Source organism: Myxocyprinus asiaticus, chromosome 13 (assembly GCF_019703515.2).
Source record: "Myxocyprinus asiaticus isolate MX2 ecotype Aquarium Trade chromosome 13, UBuf_Myxa_2, whole genome shotgun sequence".
In the NCBI taxonomy this organism is placed as follows: domain Eukaryota; kingdom Metazoa; phylum Chordata; class Actinopteri; order Cypriniformes; family Catostomidae; genus Myxocyprinus; species Myxocyprinus asiaticus.
The window spans coordinates 26,510,270-26,538,236 of NC_059356.1; the positions used below are offsets into that span (position 1 = coordinate 26,510,270).

A 27,967-nucleotide genomic window follows, 5' to 3' on the forward strand; every position below is an offset into this window, starting at 1 on the left:
ATCTTGACATTGCAGTCTCTAGGCACGATCACGATTTCAAGCTCGATTACACTTATTAGTGCTATCTAGTCCTCTGCGCATGTGTCAAGCACTAGGAACAGTAATTGAGCTTGAAATCATGATTGTGCCTTGAGACTGCAATGGCCAGATGTACAGTGAAATTTTTTTAATATTTTGGTTTGTTCTCACCCAAAACCGATTGGATCGCTTCAGAAGACATGGATTTAACCACTGTAGTCGTTTGGAATAATTTTATGCTTCCTTTACGTGCTTTTTGGAGATTCAAAGTTCTGGCCACCATTCGCTTGCATTGTATGGACCTACAGAGCTGAGATATTCATGTCTGGAAAGTAAATTATGAGAATTTTCATTTTTGGGTGAACTGTTCCTTTAAAGAGCACCTATTATGGTTTTTAAACGTGCCTAATTTTGTTTTAAAGATCTCATACAATAGATTTACATGCATCCAAGGTCAAAAAACACTTTAATTTGCTCATAATTTAAATTGCAGCATTACCTTTTTTTCCCTTGTCTCAAACAACTCGTTCAATAATCCATTCTAAAGGATTCATTCTAAACTCCTCCTTTCAGAGAGCCTACACTGCTCTGATTGGTCAGATGTCCCAGTCTGTTGTGATTGATCTACCGCTTAGTGTAGTGTTTGAGGGCGGGTCAAAGCTGTCCGCGAGCAACCAATGAAGACCAGAGGCAGGTTTTTTGTTACCAAATTATGTAGGTTAGTACAGGAAATAAGTCTGGAATTACTAAAGACTCGTTTCAGGTGTTCAGAATCGGTTCTTTCTTTTGGGAGTCAGTAACTCCATTTGTCGTGCACTTTGATTTTTTAAACTTTGCGGACTTTTTACATTCACAAACAGCTATATAACACTGCATGAAAGGTAATATTTAAAAAACCATAATAGGTGCTCAGTGGTTTGTTGAAATTGTGCCCCCTGCTGGTGCAAGGATGTCCAAAACGCAACAACACATTTCTACAGGCATGCAGAACTCTCTAAAACGACTATGTTTTAAGGCATACGTTTTAAAGCATTGCTGACAAAGCTTAATCTGGCATAATTAGGCAAGAGCACGCGAGGGGTGGCGGTCTGCACATTGGTGTGCTTCAGTATGCGACTGTGCTTGTTGTTGGGGGAGGGTGGTAGTTCCTCGGCACTCGTTGTCATAGTAACCATAAAGGCGGAGCAATATTTTAACAGAGAGGTTTGATTGTTTGTCAGTGGAAGCCACGTGACATGTCGCTGGGGTACGGGGGCACTTCCTGTTTTACTCCACTGAGCCGCTGTTGTCAGTTTCAACAAAATGGCTGCTGGAGCGCTGCAAACGAAAGCTCAGTGAACACTTCACCTCAGTGCAGTATCATTTTAAATGGATGCTTTGGAATTTACTTAATCGCTAAGCATCGGGACATTTGCTCGTGTGAACACTTTTACATGCGTTTTAGCGAACTAAAGGCATGCTGAAATATTTCCCTTTACGCACTTTATACATCCAAACATCGCCTTTCTCGAAGTAAAAACGTCATTCAGAAAAAGCTTAAACTGCCCGTGTGAGTGCGCGCGGGTGTAGCTGCTCCGAAAAATCGCCGAAATGTTACAGCAGATCAACCTCGAGCTTTCTAGCTGATGAGCAAATCGTCGTTCAAAGTCTTTTTACTGTTTGCACTGACATTTTTAAAGAGATGTTTCCCCCCTCTGGATAAATTCCTCTGTCTTGCATATTGAGAGGTGAATTCCTCAACTGGAAAGCCACTGCAGCTCACTGCAAGAGTGAGTGCCTGACTGCGACTGAAGGAGGAATATCTGATCAGTGTCAGTACGGGTATCGACAACATCCTCCTTCACCACGCAGCGCGTGCATCAGATTTGAACAGCAGACCGCAATTGCCCCGTGTGCGAAATAAAGGTAAGACGCGCAATTATTTAAAACGCTTAAAAATATTTAAGTGGGCGGGGTTGTGATCATTTCTGTGTACAGTGTCAATGCGTCATTTTAGGATTCTCTTTTGTGCTAATCTGTTTCTGACAGTCATTGACATTGAGCGGGGACACCATATGAGAAGGAATCACTAACACTTAACGTGGACTGTTGCCCAAAAACAGCGCGTTTAATTGCATGCGCCAGTCTTTTCTATTTTATCAGTGCTTTTCTGTTTTGGTGGCTGCTTGAAATAGCTTGCGCGTGCAAATGTTTACTCATTTTTGTAAACGCATGCATGATAACTGCCTGTTCTTCACAGATTTCAGGCATATTTAAGAGTGAAACAAGAAGATTGGATGTGAAAAGTGCCTGTCAATGTTGCTGACATTTCATTATGCCTATTGTATTGCTCTTATTCCACGCTAGATTTTGAGAATTTGCACTCGAATGCATGTGTCCAGTATGTACAAGGAGCTCTGGTTTGAGACATCCCTAGTGTTTCCCTGGGCGCTTGATATTGATCAGATTGGTATGGGGAATCATGCCACAGTTCTGTCATAATATCGAGCCTTCGCCTCATTCTTATCCAGATCAATGAATGCCAGAGAAAGCACCACTATGGTGTCTATTATTTGAGCGCATTTCGATTAGAAATGTCACATTGTTCATGCGCCGTCTGCTCGAGGCTCTTGCTTCAGGCAGTCTTTCTAATGACTGAAAGATTCAGATTCCTCAAACACAACAGAACGATTATCAGTGAATAACAAGTGTTTGGTCTTAAATTTGTCAACTGAAAATGCGGCTAGAGAGTTTATTGGGTTTTGGCTTTAGGTAAGAGTAACTACTGTTTTAAGTAATGCTTACTAAATTCATAGTTTCTGCTAAAATTCCATTGTTACTACTATACAATGATAAAATCAGTACAATGAAGGGGCCCTTCACATCCAACTTGTTCTTGCACTAAACAGCTAGCCGCAAGGCCACCAACGCAGGTGTCTCGAGATGAGTTTTTAACACCTGCGCACAAGGGCGTAGATTTGGTTTGAACATTGGGGGGGTTGGAGCTTGAAGCATTTATGTTTCCATTAATAATGGTATAAATATTAAATATGGGGGTGGAGGGGGGTTGTTGTAATTGGTTGTTTTGATTATCCCCCCCCAATATTTATATATAAACATATAAATGCTTCATGCTGCAACCCCAGGAATCTACAAACCTGCCTGCTCAAGACGCTCAAAAACAGTGAGATGCGACATTCTGTGTGTGTGAACAGCACCTTACTAGTCGGACAGTCCAGGAAGCTTTTAGAATCCTTCTGTCAGTAAGTTCAATTGCTTTATTGATGACAGTAGTGGCCAAGTGCTCACAGTTTCATTGTCTTAACAATAACCGTACTGACTGTGGTGTTTTGATGGAAACTATGATTACTGTGGTACATTTTTGTACTGAACTGGATAAAGCTGCTCGGCTATGCAGGATAATGCTAACACGCTTCCTGTCTGAGGACGGCACCAATGTCAAACGTCCTGTCCCCATGACTGTTCATGTGGTTCAGTTGCTAATTTGGCAGGGGGAGCTTTTGCAACCCGTGTATGGTCAGGGGCCTCCTGTCAGGGCCAGACCTTTGGAAAGGGCTGTGTGTTCTCCGGGAGTGAAAAAGGGTCAGACCAAAAGAGGCCACTTAATGCTCAGATTACCATAAAGCTTAGGTCACATTGCCCCTTACAGCTTGTTCCTATGAAGCTCTACCAGCGTTACTGGCTAGGGATTTGCACCATGTGGCTTTATATTTTGGCAATTTGTAGCTGTTGTTTATTGGAGTGAAGTCATTGTTGTTGACTCTGGTGTGCTATCCCTTATGAAACTTTACTATAGTTCCTGCATAGTAACTATAGGTTTATCTGTGGCATTTTGAACAAGACCACACTTAAAACCATGGATGGCTCCTCTTTTCCATGGTTGGATTAACGTTAAGTGTTATATATACAGTATATGTAAACTATGGTATTTGTTATTAAATAGATGAATTAACACTTAGAAAGTACAGCCTAACTACAGCCTCTACAAATTCATTAATTTCCCTGGTAAATTTAGTATGAATCTACTACTTTTCTGACCGAAATACCATAGTTACTACAGTGTTATAAGGAATTAATATTATTGCTATAAAGGAAATATTGTTAAAAGCAGCATTGGCTTGTATCTCAGTTTGTCTGAAACCTTTTGCCTTCTCAAACGGAAGGCTGCATCCTAGTTAGGCTGTGTCCTTCCTAGACAAGTCCTTCCGTGGCTGCAGGCTAGACTCCTCCTAAGCATTCGGCACTAGAATGACACGGTCTAGTAAGTGTGCATGGCAAACCATATGCTTAGAACCATGTGATATTTTACTTTGTTTAGAAAACCCATATACTTAAGAAAAGCCTTTATAAAATACATTTTGCAACACTGATCTTAGAATTTATATTGAAATTCTTTCAATCATGAAAAAAACGGAACCCTAGACTTGTAAAAACTATAAACTTTAAAGCTTTAAAGCTTTTCAAATTCATATAATTGCCCTTTTATTAATATTATTTATTTCTTTTTAGTGCTTTGTATCTTCTAATTTGTTGTATTGTCTAAACTACTTGCATTTTTTTAAATTTTTCTACATATTGTCATATCTGCTAATGCAAATATAAACTTGAAGAGAGAGAAAAAAAGGAAGCATAAAGGTTTCCGCCTCCATGGTCACGCGGCTCGTTTTCTGCCTTTTTTATAATTTTGGACAGGTGCAAAGGATTGTGGGTGTTTGAAGGCCACGAAGGATACACCTGATGCGTCCAAAATATGGCAAACAAAGGCTGCGAAACGAGGCTGCCAAGTGTCCTCACATTTGAGATGGCCTTCGACGATGCTTGATGACGTGGCAGCCGAGTTATTCAGCCTTACGAGGCTGCAGCCTTCCATTTGATAAGCACCCAAACTCTATTTGTTTTCTGTTTGACTTGTAACTTATTTTCGGCTTACATTTTTTAAATAGGTGTTTACAGAAGAAATTGCAAATTTGTTGCTATTTTCAGCACTTGGTGTTGAAAATGCACAGCGATACATGACACATGAGCATTGCACTGTTTGTACATTGGACTCATCAGCGAATCCAAGATGCTCAAGACCCCATCTGAGCTCAGCACAGTCACTTGCATCAAACTAGTATCACTTAGCTTAGAAATCACTCAGTGCTGCCAAACTTAACATTTATTTTCCATGAGGTTCTGTTTTCTAGATGATTGATTAGGCCAATCCCACATTCTTTATGTAAGCAACCCAGGAAAGTGGTTTTATTTATCGAACAAAAGGTCCCTTGTTATGTATTAAGTAGACTTTAAGCAGTGCTTTTGGTTTTTGTCTCTTTATTGTTTACTAACGATAACAATATTCTGTATGACAACACTAAAGCAATAGCCTAATGCTTTGATAATATTGACATTGATCACTTGAATCAATATGGTCTGTCAATAGCACAGTTTTATTTATTTTTTTGGATACAACACACTAACCAACAGCTGTCACTTCCAAAGATAGATTTGCAGTGTGTTGATCTCTGAAGGTTACAACTGGATCTGTGTCCCACTGACCCTCATCAGATTGCTTCATCATGGTATATAATATCATAGTAGTCCTTTTACTGCAATACCTTGATACCATAAGCTTGTGCCCAGCATTGAGGTTAAGTCTCTGGAAACTTATTTATGCATAGAGAGCTGTAATGATCCCTTTATGAACTTTTGAGTGTTATGATTTGTACTACCCAGCCTCTCATGTTCAGGCATGTGCTTTGAGACTTGAGGAGGTTGAGTTTTGAGCTTAGGTTGTGTCTTCGGCATTTTCAGCATCTTCATCTTCACATTCTTCTCTGATTGGTGGAAAATGGGTCAAATTGATGGCCAAAATGGTCTTTCAAGGGCAAGATTCCCTCTCTGCAATGAGATATTGTAGCAGTTCTCTGAATTCATTCACCTTTTAAGATGCCTTTTATTGATGTTTTATTCTTTAGATTTCCATATTTCACCTGCTTAGTTTCATGCAACATGACAGCTCTGTTATATTGATTTAATGTAATAAACTGTGCAAGAAGAAATTAGTCCATAACATTAAGTAAACACTGCTTGAAGTTTTCAGGTCATCTGAAAAAGAACAAAATAGAAATATAAATTATAATAATTAAATGTATAATGTACAATGCATGTCAAAGGGGATCAGAACTTTCAAACTCCAAAAAGTACAAATGTAGCAGAAAAGTGTTCTTGACAATCAAGTGGTATATTCCACGTCTTCTACAAAGTCAGGTGTTATGAGGGTGAGAAAATGATGAGAGAATGATAATTTTTGGGTGAATTATTCCTTTATTTTTTCAGTGTTTAAATTTTTTTTCTCCTATCCCAGGTGGTCAGAGACTGTAAAGGTTGATTTTTACTAAATAAAAAAAAAAAAAAGTATTTTTTTATTTATTTTTATTTTTATTTTTTTATGCTTTCAAAATTGCTTTGTGTGAGCATCTTGACAAGCCCGACATCAACATTGACTCAACCAGTGGCATGTGTTTTTGGTGGGGTTACCTGTTACTCTGAACAGTGGACGATGGAGAGATCGTTTGGGGCAAATCTTTTTGAAAACAGTTCTGTTTGGCACAGAAATTGCACACTGCAGCTTTAAATTATTGTAATAATTTACACCCCCCCCCCCAACAGCAAATTCAAAACTTAAGGCATTTGCACATGCATTCATTTGGCCATCATCACCTTAAATTGTCTACAGTTATTTAAAAAACCCTTATGACGAGACTGTGGTTGTTCAAACTATATTGGATGTAGGGCTGGGCGATATGTCTTAAATTTTATCTCAGTATTTCTCGATAATTATGTATTTTCTCTAAAATGGCTCAAAAGTGTTTTTTTTTTTGTTTTTGTTTTTGTTTTTTTGTTTTTATCAGAGGAACCATCATTTCATCCAAACAGCCACTGTAGCCAAGTAGATTAAATATTTTAGAGACATTAAATGAAAATCTAATAATTAGTTTTTCATTAAATAAACACAAAGGAGAATGAAATTCAGTCATTTTCATTGATATGCACTTTATATTTATATTTCATACACAATGATACATAGTATCTTAATAAGCATTATTTACCTTCAAATGTTTTTACTGTGCAAAGCTACATCACTGACTTATTTTTGAAACCCCAGTTGAACATTGCACTGTGGGATACATCAGGTTTATTATTATAATATAATGCCGAATTATCATTATTATTCTGATTATTAGATTTGTGATATATAAAAGTAATATATTTCTGTCTTTTATTTTGACACTGAAAGTACTGCAGTATTTACTTCAACTTCACAAGGAGCTTTTATTTCGACACAGAAAAGGCAATGGACCTTTTTCACACTCCGGGTTTTGGAACGCGGAAGTAAACGTTTGCAGGGCAAACTTCGACAGCGGTGAACAGGAGTGAATGGGAGACCACAGTAAATATTATTTTCACTTACCCATTTGCTCCAAGAGCAAAAGAAAAAATCCACTATTACTTTTGAATGACTTTCCAGAAGAAAAAAAAAGTAAAAATAGAGAGCGGTGGATTAAGACAGTCAGATTGGAGAAGATGCCAAATACTGACTGACTCAGTAGCTGTAATCAAAACCCCCTCTCAGCTGTGGTAATTCATTTTTTAAAACTAATTCCAGGGTAATATAACACAAAACATTATGTTAAAAACGTATTTTAAAAAATGATCATATGTTTGCTATTTACACTGCTAAATAAGACGGAAACGCATCATCACAGTCTGTGAAAAAGGTATATGTGTATTTGACAGTTTACAATGTTCTGCATTTCCTGCAATGCTGTAATCTCCTCCTTTTCTGTAATTCTGTGCCACGTTTGTAGATTTGTGTTACTAATGTTTGGAATGCTTGAACCTGCATTACTTTGATTTCACAATGCACGTGAACTGATCTGAGAGCGCCGCCATGCACACAGATCAGCGTGTTACTGGTTTGTTCTGAATCACACAAAGACCATGTTTATCTGTCTTTAAATCACACCCTTTTGTGGATTAATAATCACATATGACCAGCTTTTCATTTTGATGTTATTTTGTTTAATTGTGCAGCCCTGAAGGATCGTGAAATTAGTCTACTGATTCACTCTTTATAAAACTTAATGGCCAAATGAAAGCACATTAAAATCATCACGATATTGACGATATTGGTCAATTTTACATAGTCAGCAAAATTATCTCAATTATATCGTTAATATTCGATATATCACCCAGCCCTAATTGGTTGCGTACTACTAAAAAACAACATGTGTGGTAAAGGCTGTCTTGACCTTGTACTGAGTTGAGTCAGTACTCCCAATACTGCCGAAAGACTTGTATTGAAGCATTGGTACTAAGGTTCTGGTACATTTGACATCCCTAGTCCACCCTGAAACCACTCTGAAAACTCAATGAAAAGCCATGGGCTGTTTACAGTGTTTGTTTTAATTCTGCTAAAGTTCAAGTTGACTCTTTTCCCCCCTTGATGCATCACTAATAACCTTAGAACTGATCACTCTCAATTTAGCCCGTTACATGAGCTTCCTCTTATGCTAAGTCCATTAGTGTGCTGAACTGTTAGATGTTTTGCATTTTATTGAGACAAATGTGCAATCGCACATACGCGATTTGAGTATAATGACAGGGGTCTTTATGGAAGGCATTTGTGTGATCTATTAGGGCAATAAATTGTCAGCAGAGCTTTGTGAAAGTGCTTTCATTAGTGACTGCAGGAAGATGAAAGTCATTGGGACCACTATGACAGCGAGTCAATCCACTGAAGCTATTTTGATTTATGAAAAATCTCCTTTCACTGTTTTTCATTGTCATTCAGACTGGCAGAATGTTTTCTACAATGGAATTAAAAGGTTCCTATATATGTGGTCCAGAATTCTTAAAATGCCTTTTTAAAATTTTTTTTATGTATATGCAGTTAAAGTCAGAAGTTTACATACACTTTACATACACAATTTTTTAACCACTCCACATATTTAATATTAGCAAACTATAGCTGTGGCAAGTCATTTAGGACATCTACTTTGTGCATGACATGAATAATTTTTCCAACAATTGTTTACAGACAGATTGTTTCACTTTTAATTGACTATATCACAATTCCAGTGGGTCAGAAGTTTACAAAGTTAACTGCGCCTTTAAGCAGCTTGGAAAATTCCAGAAAATGATGTCAAGCCTTTAGGCAATTAGCCAATTAGCTTCTGATAGGAGGTGTACTGAATTGGAGGTGTACCTGTGGATGTATTTTAAGGTCTACCTTAATGAAACAAAAATTTAACTGTTCGGCCATAATGACCATCGTTATGTTTGGAGGAAGAAGGGTGAGGCTTGCAAGCTGAAGAAAACCATCCCAACTGTGAAGCATGGGGGTGGCAGCATCTTTTTGTGGGGGTGCTTTGCTGCAGGAGGGACTGATGCACTTCACAAAATAGATGGCATCATGTGGAAGGAAACCTCTATGGATATATTGAAGCAACATCAAGACATCAGCCAGGAAGTTAAAACTCGCAAATGGGTTTTCCAAATGGACAATGACCCTAAGCATAACTACAAAGTTGTGGCAAAATGGCTTAAGGACAACAAAGTCAAGGTATTGGAGTGGCTATCACAAAGCCCTGCCCGCAGAACTGAAAAAGCATGTGCGAGCAAGGAGGCCTACAAACCTGACACAGTTACACCAGTTCTGCCTGCAGGAATGGGCAAAAATTCCAGCAACTTATTGTGAGAAACTTGTGGAAGACTACCTTGAAATTTTGACCCAAGTTAAACAATTTAAAGGCAATGCTACCGAATACTAACAATGTACAGGTGCATCTCAATAAATTAGAATGTCGTGGAAAAGTTCATTTATTTCAGTAATTCAACTCAAATTGTGAAACTCGTGTATTAAATAAATTCAGTGCACACAGACTGAAGTAGTTTAAGTCTTTGGTTCTTTTAATTATGATGATTTTGGCTCACATTTAAAAAACCCACCAATTCACTATCTCAAAAAATTAGAATATGGTGACATGCCAATCAGCTAATCAACTCAAAACACCTGCAAAGGTTTCCTGAGCCTTCAAAATGGTCTCTCAGTTTGGTTCACTAGGCTACACAATCGTGGGGAAGACTGCTGATCTGACAGTTGTCCAGAAGACAATCACTGACACCCTTCACAAGGAGGGTAAGCCACAAACATTCAAGCTGGCTGTTCACAGAGTGCTGCATGTTAACAGAAAGTTGAGTGGAAGGAAAAAGTGTGGAAGAAAAAGATGCACAACCGAGAGAACCGCAGCCTTATGATTGTCCAGCAAAATCGATTCAAGAATTTGGGTGAACTTCACAAGGAATGGACTGAGGCTGGGGTCAATGCATCAAGAGCCACCACACACAGACATGTCAAGGAATTTGGCTACAGTTGTCGTATTCCTCTTGTTAAGCCACTCCTGAACCACAGACAACGTCAGAGGCGTCTTACCTGGGCTAAGGAGAACTGGACTGTTGCCCAGTGGTCCAAAGTCCTCTTTTCAGATGAGAGCAAGTTTTGTATTTCATTTGGAAACCAAGGTCCTAGAGTCTGGAGGAAGGGAGGAGAAGCTCATAGCCCAAGTTGCTTGAAGTCCAGTGTTAAGTTTCCACAGTCTGTGATGATTTGAGGTGCAATGTCATCTGCTGGTGTTGGTCCATTGTGTTTTTTGAAAACCGAAGTCACTGCACCCATTTACCAAGACATTTTGGAGCACTTCATGCTTCCTTCTGCTGACCAGCTTTTTAAAGATGCTGATTTCATTTTCCAGCAGGATTTGGTACCTGCCCACACTGCCAAAAGCACCAAAAGTTGGTTAAATGACCATGGTGTTGGTGTGCTTGACTGGCCAGCAAACTCACCAGACCTGAACCCCATAGAGAATCTATGGGGTATTGTCAAGAGGAAAATGAGAAACAAGAGACCAAAAAATGCAGATGAGCTGAAGACCACTGTCAAAGAAAACTGGGCTTCCATACCACCTCAGCAGTGCCACAAACTGATCACCTCCATGCCACGCCGAACTGAGGCAGTAATTAAAGCAAAAGGAGCCCCTACCAAGTATTGAGTACATATACAGTAAATGAACATACTTTCCAGAAGGCCAACAATTCACTAAAAATGTTTTTTTTATTGGTCTTATGATGTATTCTAATTTGTTGAGATAGTGAATTGGTGGGTTTTTGTTAAATGTGAGCCAAAATCATCACAATTAAAAGAACCAAAGACTTAAACTACTTCAGTCTGTGTGCATTGAATTTATTTAATACACGAGTTTCACAATTTGAGTTGAATTACTGAAATAAATGAACTTTTCCACGACATTCTAATTTATTGAGATGCACCTGTATATGTAAACTTCTGACCCACTGGGAATGTGATGAAAGAAATAATAGCTGAAATAAATCATTCTCTCTACTATTATTCTGACATTTCACATTCTTAAATAAAGTAGTGATCCTAACTGACCTAAGACAGGGAATGTTTTTTATGATTAAATGTCAGGAATTGTGAAAAACTGAGTTTAAATGTATTTGGCTAAGGTGTATGTAAACTTCTGTCTTCAACTGTATTCGCCTGCGGAAATTAAAGCATTAGTTCACCCAAAAATTAAAAACCTGCCATCATTTAATCACCCTAAAGTTGTTCCAGACCTGTATGGCTTTTCTCCTTTCATGGAACACAAGAAGAAATTATGAGGAATGTTGATGCTGCTCTTCTTTCCACAATGAAAGTGAATGGAGGCTGTAAGTCCCTAACATTCTGCCTAAAATCTCCTTTTGTGTTCCACTGAAGAAAGTAAGTTATATAGGTTTGTAACAAATGAAAGTGAGTAAATAATGGCAGAATTTCCATTTTTGGGTAACAATACCTTTAAATCAGCCCTAAAAGGTTCTTTTACCCCGTCTTTTGTCTGCGTTGTTTGTTGAGTGTGACTGGCTGACTAGAGGAGATTTTCAAATTATCCAGGGGTTTACAGGCATGTCAGGTCTGGTCTTCTTAAATGGCTCGGAAGTTGTGGGTTCGTAATGCATGATTGTGTCGGATGGAGGGGCTGCAGGTTTCTTCTGCTGTGTGCTGCCGTTGCCAGCCAGCGGATTCCCGTGGGCTCATGGCTCTCTTGTTTGTCTTGCAGCGCTGACATTTTTTGGCTCGGTGCCCAGAGAGCGTCTAGGCCCCCCCACCCACCACCACCATGTCTGTACCGTTTCTTCAACTCGCTCGTTTCTCCTCCTCCTCTCTTCTCTACCTACCACTGTTTCCTATATCAGTACTTCACTCTGGCTGTGACTTGGAGCACATTACATAGGAATAAAGATTAAACCAATAAGGAAAGCAAGGAACTAAACTAAACACATACGATTCTTTCCGTTTGTCAAAGGTTGTCCATGTTTGAACAATTAAACTGAATGCCTGCTTTGAATCTCTATGGAACCTTGATGTTTAAAGGAATAATTTACCCAAAAATGAAAATTCTGTCATTATTTGCTCACCCACATGTCATTCAAAACCCATATGCTGTTATTTTATTCTGTGGAACACAAAAGGAAAAATGTTGAATCATTTCTATATAATAAAATCCTCATATTACATATTGTATGACTACCTGGACTCTGTAAATAAGACATGTAAATCTGTTCTGAAGCCGGTTGAAACGGTGTACAAGCAGGCTCTTAAGGTACTAGACAAAAATCAAATGGGCATCATCACTGTCATATTTTAATAAAGTATAATTTCTTGAATTGGGAAAATTTGACTACATTTGTAGGTCTACTGTTGACTTAAAATTCTCATTGGTCTTACCCCGCCTATGTTTAAACAGTACATTAATAAAATTACAGGAAATGTAGCTAGGGCTGGCGTTAGGGGTGATTGTAAAATACCATTAAGAAAGAGTGTTTTTGGTCAGTTATCTTTTGGTTTTAGAGCAACCCATGACTGGAATGCACTTCCAGCTGATTTGAAAGCTCCAACATGGTATTTAGTATTAGTATTGTCTTAGGGATTTTTTATATTGTGTTTTTGAGTTTCATGTTTTTTAAGATTAGTTACTGATTGGTTTTGATTGTTATGGTAATTTTAAAATTTTGTATAATGTGTAAGTTTCAATATTTAAAATGTATTTTGAGTGTAATTTTGACCTTTGACATTAACCTGCCCAGGGACAGCAGATGAAAATTAGCCATTGTCAAAAATAGCACAGGTCTGACATCATGACACTTTGGTCATGAGACCCATAAGAACCAATTGATGTCCTACCAGCGCCATAGTTGTATAAATGATTTGATTTGAGTTAAATTTGATTGTGACTTAAATTTCAGTCAGTTCATTGCACAAAATTACTGTATTGTATGGCTTTAAAAAACTTGAAATAATTCATTAGTCGGATGAACTACTTTTGGTGCTTGTATGACATTTTCAGAGCTATAGCCTATTGCCATATGGAAAACAGGGAGTCGAAAATTATTACAATTTTCTCCTTTGTTCCTTGGAAAAAAAATAACAGCAAATAGGTTTGGAATGACGTAAAGTTGAGTTAATAACAAAATTAACGTTTTTGTGTGAACTATTCTTTTATGCTGTTTATTGATGAATGTCAGAACTTACCGTATATTATCCTGTGCTCCTGTGAAAAACTATGGTACGTTTTTTTTTGTCACAAAAATGTTTCTAGCAATCTTGCGTCAGTTGGTAACATTTCCAGATGCTTGTGGTTTATGTCGCATTTGTTTATCTCTACTCTAACCGTCACCCACTCATGAAGAGTTTATTAAAAACAGGTGGCATAGAAGTAACAAAGTTTGAGTCAATGTATTTATTTCTAAAAGAAGTGTCTAAATCTCAACATCTTTTCTGCCATTTTCATTCATTGTCACTCTTGTTAACATACAGTAAGCCCAAAGATTCATACCACTTTTTATACCTCTAAACCTTTCACTGATTGATATTTTATTTTATTAAAACAGTCTTGAAACAGTTTATTTATTTTTGCAAGCCTGTTTTTGAATCAGTGATTGAATTCTGGTTTATTTTATCTATATGCAGTTTGGCTTTATTATGTAATAAATGTGCCATTAAAATAGGTTATTCTATTTCAGGCTGTTTGGTCTTTTTTCCTTAAGACAAGACGAATGTTTTGCTGAAGTGTATTTATTTTTGTGGCTCAGTCTTAATATCGATGGTAAACCACCAGACTTCATTTTATTCTGTGAAGCCACACAAGTTTATTGCTTTGTAGCAGAGTCTCTCCCTTCATCAGCAAACATGGTATTATTATTATATGGTTTATAGGGTTTTATATATATATATATATATATATATATATATATATATATATATATATATATATATGTATATATATATATATATATATATATATATATATATATATAATATGTATAATATATATATATATATATATATATATATATTGGCTAGACAGTAAGGAGCTCTGTACACATGTACATGTAAAATAAGCTATGACAACATTATGTGGACTCAACTTAAATTATTTCAGTTGGATTGTTTTGTATATCTTACAAACATTAAGTGTAAATAAAACACAAAATAACTACGTATTGTGTCTAAAATGTAAGTTACCTTCTTTTTATAGAACTGTTCTAGAAGCAATATCACACTTGTAATTGTGCTATTGTTTTGACACACTGTAAACCTGAATAAGTTAACAGAACTCAAAAAAATGTATAAGTTAATAAATTCCAAATTTAAGGAAGTGGAACCGTCAGGTTTTGATTTTGTACTACTTATACATGCTAATTGCTCTTAACTTGACAAATTGAGTAAGCTAACTCATACATTTTGATGGCACTTAATTTTGAGTAAACCACCAGATTTGTTATTTTTATTTTATTTATTTTTTTGCAACACAAATCAGTTATTTTCATCACTTTATTCAACCAAGTAAGTCTGACTAGTGACTTACTGAATAATGGATAAAAGTAAGATACACACTTGGTATCGGTCCTCAACCAAAGCTCAAGCTCCACTCTTCACCATAATGGTATCCCCAAAACTCCAACATAACAGAAACCCTTCTAAATGGCAACATTAAACACTAACAAGTTTCCCCCTTTGCATTTATGTTGCAAAAACACACAAAATAACACTTAATTTTAACATTTACTTTCCCTATCAAGTCCCATGCAAAACATGCTGGGAACAAGAAATCCACTGCCAAATTTGAGTTTACCAAACAATTTCTGTTAAGTTAATTAAACTCAAAACAATAAAACAGTTCAGGTTACTTAAAAGTTGTCAGTTTCGTGAACTCAAAAGAAAGAGAAAGTTCTAAATACTCATCAAGATTAATTTATTTGAACTAATTTGAATTATTTAATTTTTCCCTACTCAATACATTTAATTACTTAGCATTGAGGTTTACAGTGCAGCATGGCTATGATTAACTATGGTGATTACCTGTGATCACAGCTGCTCTGATATTTAATACAACAGCACTCTTGCTTGTGTGATATTGCTTAAGTGTGCTGCAGTGATATTGATTGATTAACACCAAATTAGTGTGAGGTGACTCCTGATCGATCAAACATCTCTGCTGGAAATGTGGGCATGTTTTTCCACCAATCAGCTTCAAATAGTCAGCTAAACTTTCTATAAGCTCCTATTGAAATATTTTATAAATGTATTGCCAAGTTTAGAAATAATTTCAATACTCTGTGCTCCTATTATTCTATATTTTATTGGATACTATTTTAAGATTAAAATGTTAGCAAGTGTTGCTTTGTCAGTTTGTTGTATTTGAAAAATTTACATTGGGGCTACTTATAGATACTAATAGTTGATATTCTTTTACAGCCTTGGGACAAAACAAGAAACAGAAGAGGAGAACCATTTGATGGAAGAAAAGAAAAAGAAAAAGCAAGAAGAAAAGAAAAAGAAGGAAGCTGCTCAGAAAAAGGTGAGAGATTCTTTCCTTTGACTCACAAGCTTTCACTCAGAATCTTTTGTTTGTGTCCTCCTTTTAAAAGCCGCTTAACAGACACCTAACTGCATCTGTCATAAGCCTGAGACATTACAGCCCCTGGGCCACAAGTGTCAATCTTCAGGCCTGCTCACAGCAGCCTGTTGAAAATCAGGGTTTATGTATGTGCATGGTGTATTTCATTTAGTTGAAATACACCATGGGCTCGACATCATTAAGCATTAAATTGGTCATTCACTTGTCCGAGTAAAAAAGTTACTTGTCAGTATGACTCCAGTGGTTAATTCCATATGTTAAGACACAATATGATAGGTGTGGGTGAGAAACAGATCAATATTTAAGTCATTTTTTTATCTTAAATTCTCCTCTATGCACATTAGGGGGCGATATGCACGAATAATGCGAATCATTTTGGATAGGCAATGTGCAGTGTGTCAGTTTACAGAATGGCCAAGATACAGTTGATTGTTTTAAAGGCTACTAGTCATGTTTTCACTACCAGTACTTTATTTTTTTGTTCTGGAATGCAGCTAAATATTCATTGTCAAAAGATTTTTTTATACAATGACCTGTGAAAGTGTTCATCGCTCAGTCTACCTTTGTTCTTTCTTTTCAGATTGCTGAACAGAAAACCAAAGGTTAGTTGTGATTCTCACTGCAATGCTGTATTAAAACAATTTAAATATAAATGTTGATGCTTAACCCTTCTGTGCTGTTATCATTGAAATGAAGCGAAAAATGGACCCTATGAAAGAGTCACAACTTGCTGTTTGTTGCTGATTGTGTGTCAGAGAGATGGTGACAGTGCAAGCATTTTCCATTGCCATGTTCCCATCACATCTATGGAGGATCTTACGAAGTTTCATACGTGCAGCTGATACAGGCCCCTGAAAATTATATAATTAAAAATAAATAGTTGCAGTTCATGGACCCTTCGTACTGCAAACATAAACCTGTTCTGTTTTTGAAAGTCTGTTTATGTTTTTTTGTCTGATGTACATTATTTAATATGTAGCCCATATCACTGTGCCTGTTATATTCTCATGGCATTAAAAATAGCAGCGAGGTTCAGCAATTAATTTGCTCTAAGCTCATAGAAAATCCCCCAAAAAAGACTCTTCTATATTTTGCTGTAGACAAACAAATTGCAGAACCACTGCAGGTGTAATGTAACAAAGTATTGCAATAATTTTAGAGCCAGGGTATTCTTTTATATTCTTTTAATATTATGCAACATATGTTATAATGTACTTTTTATTCTTAATGTAAATTTTTCCACATGTATTAATATCACTGTACCTTGTGTTATTTTATCCAGGCATTATAAAAAGAGAATACTGTATGGTTCGGGAGTCCGTTTGGAATATAATTGTAGCAAAATACATGTGCAAATAAATATCCAACAGCAATCTTTTCTCATCTCACTCACATAAAAAACATAGATTATAGACTCCTCAAAATGCATCAACATCATGGAAAGAACATAATGAAACAGTTATACCAAATTAGGTAAATAAATGCTTTAAATGCATTCAATATATTAATCTGTAACAGCTGGAGGTGCGGGCATAAGATATGTTTGTAGAACAACAACAGCGCCGCCTACTGTACAGGAGTAAAATAGTTTTTTGTTTAATTTTTATGGACTCTGTGTGAATAAACCTTTCGTCAGAGGTTTGTCTCACAAAATCATCACGGTTTTGGTGTGAACAGGCCTTTATTCGGGTCAAAATAACCCGCAACAGCATGGATTATATGTTTGCATCACATGCAGTTCCTCAAACACCTACAGTGTACTGCAGACATTTGAAATGGTTAAAAAGCTGCTTGATACAACTTGCTAGTATATCTGTACTACTCTTAAAGGGATAGTTCACCCAAAAATTTTAATTCTCTTATAATTTACTCACCCTCCTGGCATCCCAGATGTGTATGACTTTCTTTCTTCTGTAGTACACTAATGAAGATTTTTTAGAAGAATATTTCAGCTCTGTCGGTCCTCACAATGCAAGTGAATGGGTGCCAAATTTGTGAAGCTCCAAAATCCACATAAAGGGAGCATAAAAGTAATCAATATGACTTCAGTGGTTAATTCCATGTTTTAAGACACAGTATGATAGGTGTGGGTGAGAAACAGATCGATATTTAAGTCATTTTATTATCATAAATTCTCCTCTCTGCACTTTAGGGGATGATATGCACGAATAAAGTGAATCACCATAAACAGAAAAAGAAAGTGAAAGTGAAGGAAAAAGGACTTAAATATTGATCTGTTTCTCACCCATACTTATCATATCACTTCATAAGATATAGATTTAACCACCAGAGACATCTGGAGTACTTGTATCTTGCCCTTATGTAGACTTTGGAGCATCAAAATTTTGGCACCCATTCACTTGCATTGAATGGACCTACAGAGCTGAGATATTCTTCTAAAAATCTTAATATGTGTTCTGCAGAAGAAAGAAATTCATACACATCTAGGATGGCATGAAGGTGAGTAAATGATGAGAGAATTTGTATTTTTGGGTGAAGTAACCCTATAATTGTCATTACTTTGATTATTCATGCTTTGTTTTGATGAAATACACAACAGTAAGCGCCACTGTATGATAGCAGAACTGAAATAATGCAAAGGCAGAACATGACTGTTCCTATAGATTATTGCACTGATGGAGGAGGCTGTGTCACCTCAGTGTGTGTATCAATGCCAGGGTGAGTAACGTAATACCATCCACTGTAGTGCCATTTTCACGTGTGAATGGGGTTTAGACAATACTTTTGATCAGAATCAGAGCATATGCTTATGAACTGATTTTTGTGGGTGAATTGAATGACACAAATCATATGTTTGCAAAAAAAGTTTGAGACAAATCAACCACCTCTGTTTGCTGTTGAGTGATTCAGAAGATTGTGCTTTTTAGCATTTGAAGGTTGAATGTTATTTACCAGACTAAACTGGCCCTGCAGTAAACTACAAAATGAATACTGCTAAAATTGTTGGTGTTTTTGCTAAAAATCTCTAGGGCATTGACTTCACTTTTCTTATGTGAAGTTTCATTGTAAACAGACGCCTTTATTACATTCCATAAAAAGTATTTATCCAAATGTATCTGTCCTAGGTTAGTCTAGATGTATATCGATCCTGTATATCAGTGTTTAATCTCTAAGGTGTTTGGCAACAGCCAAAGGGACAATACAAATGACTAGGAGAGGAAGTGATGGCACTGGAGGTCAGACAGTGGGAGCATGGGAGGAAGACATGTGCTGAGATGTTTGGATCTAGACTTCTTGCCCCCATACGACAGGTCACGCCCTCTTCACTGATACAGGGTGAGGTATGAAGCAGTAAATTTGATATGGCAGAAAGGGGTTTTTGAGGGCTGCAGCAGAGCAGTCTTGGGGCAGATGGGAGTGGGGCTTATGTCATGTGAGGGATAGACAGTCATAAATCTCATTAGAGCATCTGCTAATGCTGGAACTCTCAAACATCAGACTTTACACAGGAGGGAATGCTGGCCCTTTTTTCATGGATGCATTCCACTACTCTTGTCTTTAGAGACAGATAGACCTTCCATTGCTAAATACTCTGCAGAATAGAGTTGCAGAGCTCTCTCTTTGTCCTTCTCTTGCACTTCCATCTTCTGAATCGCTGTGTCATTGTATGAGTCAGCACAGAGAATCTCTGGGTTCTTTAATCTGGGTGCACAAGGGGCATTTGTGGAGTTCTGCTAATTAGATCTAATCTGGTTTGGCTTCATTTCATGTCTCTCTTTATCCCATCTCGGGCCACCGTGCCTAAGGACACATATTATCTGCGGCTGATAAGGATATACTTATTCCTTCCACGTCTAGCCTTAAAGGAACATTTTAAAAATTAAAATTCCATCATTTCTTACAAACCCTTATGTCGTTCCAAACCCTTATGACTTACTTTCTTTCTGTGGAAAACAAAAGTAAATAATTTAATGGTGATTTAATCCAGTCCTGTTGTTTGAATTCAATGCAATAGCAGCAAATAGTACTTAACGCTTGGCAAGGCACTCAGATTTTGATGTTTGATGTTATTGATGTTGCTGCCATAATGGATTCAGTGCTGTTTTTATTTTTGGGTGAACTATTCTTTTAATCCAAACTTGTGTGATTTGTGTCATATTCAGAAGACACTGAGATGTATTTCTTGGTAATTTATGGAAGGGCTACATAAAAAATAATTATTAGGCTACCATAGATGCAATCTAGCATTAATCGTTAGACTGTCTACACACTAACACACCCTCTCAAAAAAAAAAAAATTTTTTCTCTACATTCATCCCCTTTAAATTGCAGCTGCTAAAAATATTAAAGTAAAAAAAAAAATAGAACAAAATTGAGATAAACTAATCAACAACTAGTCAACAATACAGATCCATCCATAGTTTGCCATCCATGATAGAATCAACATACAAACAAATTTGGTTTCAGAACATACAGTATACTTGGTTTCAGAACTCCCTTACGGGAATGTAAAATTCAGCATGACATGTTTGTATCATCTCAGAGGTGTGAAGTCCTGGATAGAGACTCCCAGAGGAAGAAGTGCTGCACTCTGGTACAGAGTGAGCAGCCACACACAGTAAGACTACCCATCTTTCTCTTTTTAAGAGAGGGGCAGGAGGCCCCATAAAGGGGAAATACACAAGCATTTACAGGGAAGTGCTTCTGCCAAACAGTGGGAGTGTTTTTTATGGAATGAAGAAGAATAATAGGAAAGAACAGAAAGTATCGTTTGATACAAAGACACTTTGTAGGAAAGTAGGAAGGGAACGATGGAGTTATGGGAAAGTAAGAGTGAGAACCTGCTTAAGTTTCCTTTCAGCTCAAGTCTCTTGATTTTGTCCGCAGAGAAGCTCAAAGGCCTCCGAATATTTTCAGACAACTGAGAACAATCATCCCTCCCATCACCTCTCCTTTCCCATTCTCATTCTTTCTTTCTTTCTTTCTTTAAGGTGGCTTTCTTTCCACATGCTCACACAGATACACAATCTAAGGCCTGCATATTACCTTGTTCATGCATACAGTGAAGTATATTGAAAATTTGAGATGTAGCAATTTCTCATCTTGTGAAATAAATAGGGCTGTCAATCTATAAAATGTTTTAATCAAATTAATCGCATATATACATATTTGCTGAGAAAGCCCCTCAAATAACAATAATTCAATATATAAAGAGGAAATAATTATGAATAGTTATCTTTATTTACAAATTATATATATATATATATATATATATATATATATATATATATATATATATATATATATATATATATATATAAATATATAAATATTTGGCTTGACTGACCAAACTGTTTTGAATGAATGGAACTCTTAAGGCAGCTGGTCTCTGAAGGTAGCATTTTCCTGGTTTCGGATGCAGCCTTAGGCTACGTTCACACTGCAGCTGAATGTGGCCAAAATCTGAATTTTTTCCCTCACATGTGACACAGGTCTGTTACTTGGATGACAGTGTGAATGGCATTTTCAAATCTGATCTGTGCCACTTCCATATGTGGTCGGATATTCGACCTCAGTCTGAACAGTCAAATCGGAATTCATGTGACTTTTACATCACTTGTTGTGGAGAGGCGCTCACAGATGTAATTAATAGTAGCCCTTGACATCCTGAAATTTTGGATGAATTCGGTTTCATGAAGCCATTCATGTCACAGTGCCACCACTTCTGGCTCAATCTCCACATCCACACCCACATCTGTATAGAACTAGAAGCCATTGCTCCATAAAAAGCCATAATTAAACATTTTGTTCTCTTTCTCCTCATCCTCATCCTCCGTATTACCTGCTCACGTATTAGTTGGCTTCAGTAGAACATGACCTTATAAAAAACGCGTAAACGCTGATTTCGCTGACCTCCATGTTTCCTTCAGTACGACAACGTGCTGCGTGTGACGTCTTTGTTATTCTTCTTTTGCGCATGCGGGTCAGTTCAGGACCGCGATCAGTTCACACTGGAATCTGATATTGGCCACATTTAAAAAAATAATGTGAACAGCCCCCCCAAAAATCGGATCTGATCAATAAATCGGAATTGAGCATTAAGGCTTGCAGTGTGAACGTAGCCTTAGAGTCGGACGACCGCGGTTCAAGTCCAGCCATTAACTCAAGCTGACACGTGACATTACAGAGTCATAGAAGCAGCATGAAATGAGGAGCTTACTTCAGAAAATGTGCTTTTTAATTTCGCTTCTGCATTTTAAAACACTAATGGTTAGATTTAGGCATTGGTAAGGTAAGAATGTCTTTTTTTAACTTCTCATATATATATTAAAACACTAATGGTTAGGCTCAGTCAAAAGTTTTAGGTTAGGTAGGTATGTTTAAAAAAAAAAAAAAATTCACCTTAAAACCATGTCTGGTTACGACACAATTTTACTTGCTTTTGGTGCCCCCAGCTGGACACTTCATTGGAAAACTACAGCCAAACATGTTATACAGCACAGAATTGTAAAAATGTTGTCATATTCACAGAAATTTCATGAGACCAGGCTGGCATTTTCTTAATATAGTTACTCTAACTCACCCTCACATTTGATATCCATGATGCCTCCACTGCAGATCTTTGGCATTTTTTCGCACCTCAGTTGAGAGCAGTGTACGAAATGAACTTTTTTGACCCAATTTTACCAGCCACTTCGATTTTTAAAGCCACCTTTAGAAAAAGAAATATCTTCATATGCGATTTATTTCTGTCTGAAGCACTAATGCGTTTGAACACCTTAACAAACAGCAAATCAGACCAGCACAGGATTTTTTTTTTTTTTTTTTTTTCAAAATATAATCAAATGTGTTCCTTCAAGCAAACATCTCTGGACACCAGAAAGCGGCTTATTGCGAGAAAGCAAGTTATTGCAAGAAAACAGCATCCTGTTTACATGCACTGTATAAACGGCGTACTCTTTACTCCTGTATACATGCGGCTCTGTCAGTAAGCAGCTTTCTCCACAGCAATGTAATTTTCCAGCGACGCTTGTTTAAATAACAAACATGGGATCTGAGGAAGACTTCGTTATTTTATTCTCCTTTTCTTTGCTTTATTTCCAGATTTCCAGAGTTGTTGCTGTTTGTTTCCTTTACTTTCTATCACGACCTGCAGCAGAATTGCGGCGCAATAGTGGGGTTTCCCTCTTACGTAGAACTCTGGGATTCCCCCAGTGTACGAGCACATATGTGAGGGGTATATCTGAGTCAATATTTTACATTGGTGTGTATTAATGGGCATTGTTTATAGTATATGTAATTTTCACACTGGACTCCCACTGGTTGTTGAAAAGTTGTTGGGCTCCATCCTATGATGTTTGTTTTCCCGGTCTGTTCCACGCACACACACTCTTCAAACACCCATCAGAACGCCGAATCTAAGTTCTCAGAGAAAAACCTTGGTGTGTTAAACCGCTTTCTCTTAATTCCTTTTAAACGGCATAAGCAAATCAGCATTCTTGTTTACATGATGTTTCAGTACGCCACTTTCTGCTAAAACCCTGAAATAAACTGTTTTCTTAAGTGCTTGTGATCGGCCAATTGTGCCTAGAAATAGGACCAATCTTTTTTGCAGCACGCAAGGAATCACACATACACTGCTACGCTAATGAATGAGCACTTTCTCAGCCCTTGATGCATGACAGTGTGGTCTCTGTATTGTGAATTGTTGGCAGTTCTAAGTATTCATGAATTTTCAGACGTGCTGTTATTCAGATAAATATGCAGGTTTGTTTTTACAAATGTGTAAGAATTACACGTGTATGAATATAAAGTTACCCATTTTCTAGAGTCATTACGGTAGTAATTCTGACTCCCTGCACTGTGAGCATGGAGAGGATAAAGTAACTGCAAACGGTATAAAAAGGAATTAAACAACAAATAAACATGCGTATACAAATCTGGGTATGCCTGATGTAATGTGAGTCATGACAATCAGACGTTGTGTTGAGCGATAGAGAATGTTTGAGCAATCATGAGCATTTTCAGCTTCACTCCCTTTAATATGCTCACTCGCGGTGTCAATCAAACATGTGCGCTCTCCAGATACTCGCAATATCTCATCAGACACTCATCCCAGTGCTATTCTGTGAGGATCCCAATTTAAATCAGATTAATATTGGTCACATTACCATTAATCACAGCAATTACATTTTAACCATATCGCCACTGCGTCTTCGTGCATTCGCTTAATAATTAGTGATTTGTGTAACAGCCAAACGCCAAAGACAGTAAACAAATCATAGATATTAATGATTTCTCACTGGAGCAGTTTTAGAGCTTGTTATGGATATATTTTTCTTATTTTTGAATATATCTCTGCTGTGTGTGATGCTCTCATGGTTTTTACTGCTCACCAGAATGTCACAATTACCTTTTGATATTGACAACAGAATTATTCATAACTGTTTAAAAACAAATAAATGTTAGCAATTCACAATTAATGTAATTTTGGTAACTTTATAAAAAGGTTCCATTCGTTAACATTAGTTAATGCATTAGGTATTATGAACAATGAACAATATATTTTTACAGCCTTAATTAATTGTATTAATTAATAAAATTACAATTGTTCATTGTTAGTTCATGTTAGTTCATAGTGCATCAAATAATGTTAACTAATACAACTTTTGATTTTAGTATATGTTGTAACTAACATTAAGTTCATTAGTTCATTTTAATTACAGTAATGTTGTTAAATAATGTTAACAAAAGGAAACTTTTTGTAAATTGTTACTGTAATTTAACTGTGTGGGGCATAAACATATAACTGCACAATATAACTTGCAAAAGTGTGGCAAAGGGCACTTTTTAAAAAATCAGTATGGGCCGATCTTAGTGTTAAAAAAATCGGAGATCAGTATCGGCCTCAAATTTTCTGATTGGTGCACCACTATTGGTTGGTCCCCTTTTTGTTCCTATGTCAAAAAAGTTGTGTCCATTATCCTGCAGGCCTACATAAGGCTGAACAGCTCACACAGGTTTTTTTGTTAATTAACAACTGCTCTACTTTAAGGACCCGCTCATTACAGCACTTTTCTATGCCATATTTGCAGAGTTAGGGCATCGTTAATTACTGCTAATGACTCAGACTGGCTGTTCGTCCTTGAGTTCCTCCTTTCGTAAAGAGGAGTTTTTGATTCCCTGAGATTTTGGCATCCGCTGTAAGAGCTCAGCACAGACTGCTACTCTGAGACCAGTGCCATGATTCTTTACCCAGACAGCCCATCTGAGAGGGCAGCCACTACCCACTGTGTGCATGCATGTGTGTGTAGACGTGCAGGGCAGGCAGCAGAAGAAAGATTCAGGATGACTCATGGCCTAGTGGAGCATGGTGTAAACTTGCTTTTTAGAAATTCACTTTGTTGTTATTACTATAAATCAGTCTTGGAGGTAACAGGGGCTACTTTATCTAAGCTCTTTTCCAAAAACTTGTTGGCTGTCTAAGGAGGCAGCAGCGTGCTACATGACTTTAAGACTGTTCCAAAAGGCAGGAATCTTTATTATGTTGAAGTGATGTAATCCTTTGAAATGTTGAATAGGGCGGCAGAAATCACAAAGAACCGAATTAAACTGTTATAATGTCAAATTAGATAAATACATGAACTGTTAAATGTGATAGCATTTAACATTTAACTAATCTCATTGATTATAAATGCAATTAAATTAACTGATTAATTCCATTAGTTCAATATTCATCTACTGTACATTTACTTAACCGTAAGTATACACTTAGTACAGGGCAAGTACCCATGAATCAACCTAAGGTTAGTGACTTGTTTAAAGGCACACTTTTCCCTAAAAAATGACAAATTTCAGTTTTTTTTTTTTTTTTTTTTTTCTGACCAAAGCTTGGAAGACTTGGAATATGGTGCACGAGCTACATTAAATACTTTAATGATACTTTTGGGTATTTTTTTTATTCATTAGATTGAAAAGACAGACCAGGATATTAATTAAAATCTTTCCATTTGTTTTCTGCATAAGAAATTCATACAGGGTAAATTATGGGAGTAGTTTCATTTAATTTTTGGGTGAATTATTCATTTAACTTTATGAATAAAGGAATGTGTTCCATAGCATGTTAGTTTAAGCTTTTATTTCGAAATTGGTATCAAGAATCATGAAATTTCACTTTTATTGGTATTGACTATTGAAATATTGAGATTGTGACAACCATACTTCAGATCATATCTATCTCTCCCTGTCTGATGATCTCTCAGATTCCCTGAGCACTGTTGAGTGCACTGCTAACATTTTACTTAATACACAGAACATTAACGGGAGAGAGCAAAAGGAGCTAGTGTTGAACTACTTGCATCGTCGAAAGAGGCTTCAGTGGTTTTCTGGTTCAGAGAGAGGGTTGTTGTGACTGTGTGAGTAGGTGTGTTTAAACTACAAGAGGTGGTGTGTGGAGAGAGAGAGAGAGAGAGAGAGATGCTCTCTGACAGGGTCAGTATTTATAGCCTTTCTCAGGTTGTGCAGCCTACCGCCATCTTGTCTTTTTCCTGCCTTGTGTGTTTGCGTATTCATGCTAACTCAATCTCCCTTTAAAAGCAGCTTGTTTTTATAAGCAGGCTGTCCTTGAGTGTATGGCCAGTGTCTTTCTGCTTAATATCCCCAACATGGCAGTAATATGGGAATTAAGGGATGGTGGGAAAAGGAGAGAATGGCTCATAATAGAGCTCTCTGTCTTTATCATGTTCCCTTCTAAATGTCACACAGTTTGTTGGAATGGAGAACTTGGAAAGAACGCATGCAGATGTGGACTGGTAACGCAGGCCAGGTGAGCTGAGCTCTGGAATCTGCTCCATAGGCTGCACCTGCTCGTCTCTGTGCATGTTTCCTTGAACATACAGCTCTCTCTCATAAGACCCAGCCTGGACAAATTCCAGCTTTGATTGTCAGACGCAGTGTGTCACTGTGTGGTTCCTCAGTGTTTAGTAGTTAGCTGTGCTTCATCCCAGATTAGAGGCTTGTGCAAATTGCTTTGGTCAGAGAAGTGGCCTCAGTCCAGAAATAGCAGAGCCTTCCAGTGAAATGTATGGAATCATTGTTATTTTGACTGCTTATCGACTTTAAATAAGGATTAGTTTGTTTCAGTTTTGATAAAGTAGTTGGCTACAATACAAGCAGCTAACTACTTTTTATTTTTACTTACAAAAAGTAGCTTGCTACATTGAATTATATAAAATTATATTATTTATTTAGAAAATCAGAGCAGTTTTTATCTGGAACAAAATGTGGATCTCAAAACTAAAAACCCACATTTATGCTGAACATTTATATGCTGAAAATACATGTTCATAAATGTTTTTGGTAACACTTTACAAGAAAGTGCCATTTGTTAATATTAGTTAACAACATTAGTCAACAAGTGTAAGCCAGTCTGGATGGCACCCCGGCCTGAATCGTGCAGTGGAGGTGTGTGACGAGGAGGAGGGCGTGGCCGGGCCGTGAGGGTGCACGCCCAGCGCTGAGTTGCCTAATCAGTGGTAGGGAGATAAGGGAAGAGCCAGAGAGAGAGAGAGACACACGTGACCACTCTGTGTGTGTGTGTGTGTGTGTGTGTGTGTGTGTGTGTGTGTTTGTTGCTGTGTTTTCAGTTTATTTTGGCGTCTCATTAAAGTTTTGTTTACCCATCCCGCCCTTTCTTTTAAAAAAAGCAAAAATCAAGGTTACAGTGAGGCACTTACAATGGAAGTGAATGGGGCCAATATTTGGAGGGTTTAAAGGCAGAAATGTGAAGCTTATAATTTTATAAAAGAACTTACATTAATTCTTACATCTTCTGTTAAAACTCAACTTTTAACTGTAAAGTTGTTTAAATTGTAATTTTTACAGTCATTTTATGGTTTTAGGTTTTATTGACATTACATCATCATGGTAATGAAGTTGTAAAATTGGCTATAACTTTACACATAAAA

The 27,967-nt window shown here is 37.0% G+C and overlaps 1 protein-coding gene across 6 annotated transcripts in view; it reads left to right on the forward strand.

Moving 5' to 3' along the window:
• The first annotated feature begins 1,311 nt into the window (after positions 1-1,311).
• LOC127450924 (trinucleotide repeat-containing gene 6C protein-like) overlaps positions 1,312-27,967 on the forward strand; it is a 91,545-nt gene continuing 64,889 nt past the window's right edge. For 5 of the 6 annotated variants that reach the window (XM_051715399.1, XM_051715401.1, XM_051715403.1 and 2 more), the window contains exons 1-3: positions 1,312-1,923; positions 15,878-15,980; positions 16,621-16,642. In XM_051715399.1, the coding sequence (XP_051571359.1) occupies positions 15,918-15,980; positions 16,621-16,642 (85 nt within the window). In that variant the 5' untranslated portion in view covers positions 1,312-1,923; positions 15,878-15,917. Of the gene's footprint in view, positions 1,924-4,710; positions 5,580-15,877; positions 15,981-16,620; positions 16,643-27,967 lie in introns of all 6 variants that reach the window. The other variant, XM_051715400.1, reaches the window with a different exon arrangement.